We start from the raw sequence: 6,000 nt of genomic DNA, 5'->3' as shown, positions 1-6,000 counted from the left end.
ATCCTGATTGTTATATGTAGTGACAAATAAAATGTGTTTAAAAGACATGTACCTTTTATGGGCAAAACGAAGGGTGTCATGTGTGCATCGGAATTTACATACCCATCTAGGGTCTGAGACAACCCCAAGCTTTGTTCAAGGGATTTGTTTTGATCATGTTGTAAGGTTGGTAATTTTGTATTCTTCCGTGTTATATTCTTTCAACGGTAAACATTTTATCCATCCTTTTTTTCCTTAAAAACCCGTTGCAATTTAAAATTTTCCGAATCAGTCAAGTTTTGGTAAATATTAGTTGCCTGCCTGATGGTTAACGAATTGGTCTATTCTTTAGTTTGATAAAAGTCAAGTTCAAATCCGATATTGCCGTGATAATAAAATGACTCATTAAATCAGTCACTGTATCTTATCACCATAAATGAAAGGCGTAACACGATGGCTGTTACATGTGAGAAAAAAAAGTAAAATCACAAAAATACTGAACACCGAGGAAAATTCCAAACGAAAAGTCCCCAATCAAACTGGCAAAATCAAATGATAAAACATATCAAACGAGTGGACAACAACTGTCATATTACTAACTAGGTACAGACATTTTCTAACATAGAAAATGATGGACTATTATTATAAACCTGGTGTTATAACTAGCTAAAGCTCGCACTTGTATGACAGTCGCATAAAATTCCATTTAATTGACAACGATGTGTGAACAAAGCAAACAAACATAATTGGTAAAATGTCAAAAATGGGGGAACAGCAGTCAACATTGTGTTATTATCTTAATCACTATAAAAACAAACAAATATATGTAAACAAACATTTACCACGGCACAATGATAAGACAATGAAGGGATGTATAAGCTAGGACAGATCCACGTCTTATGTTACAGAAAACACAAAAGGTATATTAGAAAAATCATATCAGCAAAAATAAAAGACAAGAATACAATAACTATCATAGAACAATTACACAACGAGATGTATAAGTACAGAGAAACATCAATTGATATACCACCAAGCAAAGGATGAGAAATTGGTTTGGTTCAAATTTAATACATTATTCAGTTCACAGATTCAGTTGAACATAATATTTTTTCGAATGTTCATATTTTCGGTCAATGTCTATATGTTCCTTAATAGTTTGTCATGAATCAGTCGTTGGTTTACTCGATATAAGTATATTCATTTGCATACAAATCTATCAGTGATTTTTTTTTCATTCTAAATTGTAAATCATCTGAATAATAGAAATCCTAGTAGTCATTTTGTGAAATCCATTTCTTGTCAGATATATATATATATTTGGGCTTGTATCATATTTTCCCTCCGGTTTATATGATCCGTTCATCCTATTTTGACTCTTTAAATTCAAGAGTCTCTCCTAAATTTAGGTAAATTGTATGGCCTTCCAAATACCGTTTCGATCCCTAACATCACTGACTTAGACATTTGTTGTCGAAATCCGGATCTGGTGTACAATTTTTTTGTACCTCATGTTTGTGGTATAACATCTTTGTCGCAAGTTTATTGTTTTCTGTTTTATATTAAATTAATATTAAGATCCATTTTGTTACATCTTGTGATCAATTTATTTGGCAATCGCCAATGACAGTCAGCAGGGTTTATGAACATCAGTTGTTGAACCTGTTAGTCACATGCGTTTTGTTAAAATATACTTTTTCACTTTTTGGGTCTTTTGGAAAATTTTGTTTGTGTTCACGGTATTTAGACCCTTCTACAAGTTACAACGAAATTTGTTTTACATGCACACGTATAAAAATTGCGGTTTTTATCCAACGCAATCATAGGTTTGAACGTAGTTTTCAATTTAGACTTGTTTAAACATCAACCCAATCATGTTAGATCTGTAAATTTGCTTTCGCAATTTTTTTTGTTCTTCCCTCGCCGGGATTCGAACCCATGCTACTGAGATATCGTGACACCAAATCGCCTGCACTGTAGTCGTCCCGCTAGACCACACGACCACCTGGGCTTCATAAAAATGAAGCTTTCGGTGGACGGTTGTTACCTTTCCGCGTCAGTTTTAACTGTTTAATCTAGCGTAGTACATGTCGTACTACAGTACATGATATATAAGGCATGAAAATGTTATTCTTACCAGAGACATTGTATTATATGTCTCTGTTCTTACAGATCAGCTAAATTATCTATAGTAAAGGATCCTACAAAATATATATAGATAATACTTATTCTAGTAAATGGCTTTTAACACTAAAATCGATAGTGTTCCATTTGAAACATTAACATATTGCTGCGTTCTCAACAAATTATATTGGCGCCAATTATATTTCTACCCGATCACATGCGTTGTCATTTCTAAAATCAAGGCTTCAAAATTGTTTACTGTTTATATTTGTTTAAAGACTCTTTTGAATTTTCAAAATAAGCATATGGAAGATAATGTTTACTCTGGGACTATTATACTATACAGAGTATAATATAGCCTAGTATAATAGTCCCAGGTTTACTGTAGCTTTCATCAGTGTACCTTTAACATGTTTAACAAACACATTTTTCAGTTTTTAAAATTCGTTGGGTTTTACCATGTTTGGTATAATAAAGTAACAATGTTAAAAGGAAGTCTCAAGACTCATTTCTCGCGGCAGTTAAAAAAGAACCACTAGAGAAAGATCAGTGAAAAATAGATTTTCTCATGTTTATCCGGTGAAAACGAAAACAAATTTCGTCCATATTGCAAGCTAAAAAAGGAGTATAAAATTGAGACTTGTACAAATTAAGCTGAATATCTCGCGGGATTCCCGATTTTTGTAAGCGTGTAAAAGGGAAATGAGGTCTTGCGGGACCCGGGAAATGACAAAAAAATGAGAATTGCTTACGTACATAGTGTAAGGGAGCTACCATTTGATTTTTAGGGGGGGGGGGCCTAGGATGAAAAATTTTGTCCTGCATTTTTTTTTAGCTGTAATCTCTGTCCTGCCTTTTTATTTTTCACTCTGTTCGGTCCTGCCCTTTTTTTTTTTAGTTTATCCTGACTTTTTTTTACCTAAATTGTCGTCCTGACTTTTTTTTTTGCAAGTGTCTCATCCTGCCTTTTACTCAAAACTCCTGTCCTGCCTATTTTTTTCAAATTTCATCCTAGCCTCCCCCCCCCCCCCCCCATAAAAATCAAATGGTAGCTCCCTAAGCCGGATACGGGAATCTGACAAAACAGTAAGCGGGATCCGGGATCGGAACCCCCCAATGAGACCCCATTCAGCAGTGGCGGATTTACCGGAGGGGCACAGGGGGCATGTGCCCCCCCCCCAGTTCAGGTCACCAATTTTTTTTTTTAACATAATTTTATTGCTACTGAATCTTCTTAATATCTAGAGCGGAAATGAATCACAGCTTGATTTGACTTCTTATACTGGCCGTTAATTATTGCCAGCGTCCACATGCGTGATTTATGACAACTTATCGATGGGTGTGTAAATATTGACACCTTTGTGTGTTTTTAATTTCTCTTTGCAAGCTAAAATTATGGAAAATACATTTACATGTTGATTGGAATAGTACGATTTTTTATTGGTTTATAATACAATACAGATTGTAAAATCGATTACCAGGTGAAACTTCTGATCTGTGTTTTTAAAGAATAGGTACAAATTATATGTTTATGTCGATAATGTTGGTATACATCTATATTTAGGTTCTTAGTTTCTTCAAAACGGTCTTTTTGTGAATTTATTCAGCAACAAATCAGCAACAAATCAAATCATTAAATTATTTTTTAATACCATACACGTTTGTTTTTTAAATGGAATGGAATGTCCTATTTACTTCCCTCTTATTTTCAAGGGAAATCGACAATTTGTCAAACCCCCCTTTTTTTCACCGGTCTAGGAAAAACATGATGAATTGACATTTTCTTATAAAAAAATCATTAATAAAATGCTAAATTATTTTCCTAAGATCTATTTTGTAACTGAATCTGGGACTTAATCATTTCTTTAAATGCCCGAGCATACAGTTATATTTGTTTATTTTTATTGTTTCAATTGCCATGTACATGTATGAGGCTAAAAAAGGTCACCATTTGTAAGGATATGAAGGTGTTTTACAGAAATTAGAATATTTTACAAAAAAAGTAAGTCTGGAAGCAAGGCCAAAACAATATAGAGGTGATGAAGAAAATATTGATTGATTGTATGTTGTGTAACGTGCGTCCAGTGGCAAATATTTGAAGTATGTTGAGGACAAATATAATAACATATCAATTGGCAGGAAAAGAAAGTAAAAAGTGAAATAGTAAAAACAATAAAAAAAATCTATAAATATAGAGATATAGAAACGATGATCTGACCCTCCCCCTTTTAAAAAACAACAACCAAAAAAACAAAACACTCACATACACTCGCATATACCGTATATACATTTCTAAAAAAATTAAAATTTTGGTTTCATGGTGCCCCCCCCCCCCTCCCCAGACATCAAGGTTCTGGATCCGCCCCTGTTCAGTCACGACATTGTAATACGTACATTTGAGTGTGTTGTTTCATATGAAATTATGTATGGTTATTAGTCCCGTCGTGTGAACCGGAAGTTGTATTTAAAAAACGCGCCAAAAAACCAAAACAGTCATAATGCAAACAAATTTAAAGAAATTTGTAAAAAGTATCATAAGTTCATCTGATTTGAGGTATTATAAGATAGTATAGAGTATATCCACAATTATAATTTTCATTTGATTAAAAATATCCGAACATTACACATCATAAATTCAAGGATTCTTATGTCAGTGTAGCCTACTATGATCTACTATGACAGACTATGTTATAAAAAATGGTCCGTTTAAGAGGCGGATCGAACCATTTTAAAAAGGGGGGTTCCCCACCCAGGCCAGGGTAATGAATGTTTTTCATAGATTGCATGAGTGTTTCGGAGGCGGATCAAGCCATTTTTAAAAAGGAAAAGGGGGGGGGGAGACCCCACCCAGGATAAAGCCTATTATTAAAGGGTGGTTTTAACCACATGTCCCCTAGCAAATGCAACATTAATCCTTAAAATAAAGAGGTGTAAGCCCTATACAAACAATACTGTTTTGGCTGTTCGGTTTTACCTCGATATGAAAATGCTAGTAATTTTATAATTCAATATTACAATAATCATAATAATATTTTTTGTTTTAAAATCGCATTCTTCACATATATATATAGTCCAAATAATTATGAAGTCTTGGAAGGCTATTTTAAATTTTTGCTTTGACGTCTTTTGTCGATGTATTAAAGGCGTCAAAGAAAAAAAAATACATACATGTATAATAGCCTTTCAAGATGTCATAATTATTTGGACTAATATATATATAAATTATATAATAGATGTTTTTTAAATGTAATTTTATTGCATTCTGAGGCATACATTTTGTACAAGAAGCTTTGAAACCCCCAATGTTTACATTTGAATTTTTGTTTACAAAAACATACATATGATGTCACCTAGTTTCGTTGACATGCAAAGACGATAACATTTCGTGTTATAATTTCGTTTTAGGAAATTTTAACACTATTAACAGTCTGCGACGTTAAGCGGTAGCTCGAAGCCCGTGTCTAGTTTAAATAAGCTCGGACTAGTTAACGTACACTGCCAATAGTCCGACCGGTCTAGTGCATATCTGTGTGCACTTTTTTAATCAGTCACTCAACGCCATCGATATTAATAAACTGATTTTCTCTTCCTTGCAAAAATTCCGTAAACCAGTTTTGGCGGTCTCCCTAATAACCGATTGTTCAAAATTTAAAAAAAGCGTGAAAACGGTCAGTACCACTTATTTTGAAAATGTCAAATTTTGGTAATTATTGATTGATTTATGTTGCATAGACTGAAAAAAATATAATCATAACAGAAAATAAAAAAACATTGAACATTTTTGCGTCGGAAGATATTAATTTGTAACTGCCTGCTTGACATCTTGTATACATGTATATATTTTAGACGATTGGTTATTAGGACGACTTCAGTGACTGGTTACTGTTAATTTTATGA

General features: G+C 33.3%; 1 protein-coding gene across 2 annotated transcripts in view; it reads left to right on the top strand.

The window, feature by feature from the left end:
- Positions 1-4,547: 4,547 nt before the first annotated feature.
- LOC139527625 (protein starmaker-like) overlaps positions 4,548-6,000 on the top strand; it is a 40,693-nt gene continuing 39,240 nt past the window's right edge. For both annotated transcript variants that reach the window (XM_071323155.1, XM_071323154.1), the window contains exon 1: positions 4,548-4,657. In XM_071323155.1, the coding sequence (XP_071179256.1) occupies positions 4,602-4,657 (56 nt within the window). In that variant the 5' untranslated portion in view covers positions 4,548-4,601. The remainder of the gene's footprint in view (positions 4,658-6,000) is intronic.

Source organism: Mytilus edulis, chromosome 6, assembly GCF_963676685.1.
Source record: "Mytilus edulis chromosome 6, xbMytEdul2.2, whole genome shotgun sequence".
NCBI classification, from domain to species: Eukaryota; Metazoa; Mollusca; class Bivalvia; order Mytilida; family Mytilidae; genus Mytilus; species Mytilus edulis.
This window is presented reverse-complemented; position numbering and strand designations above follow the sequence as displayed.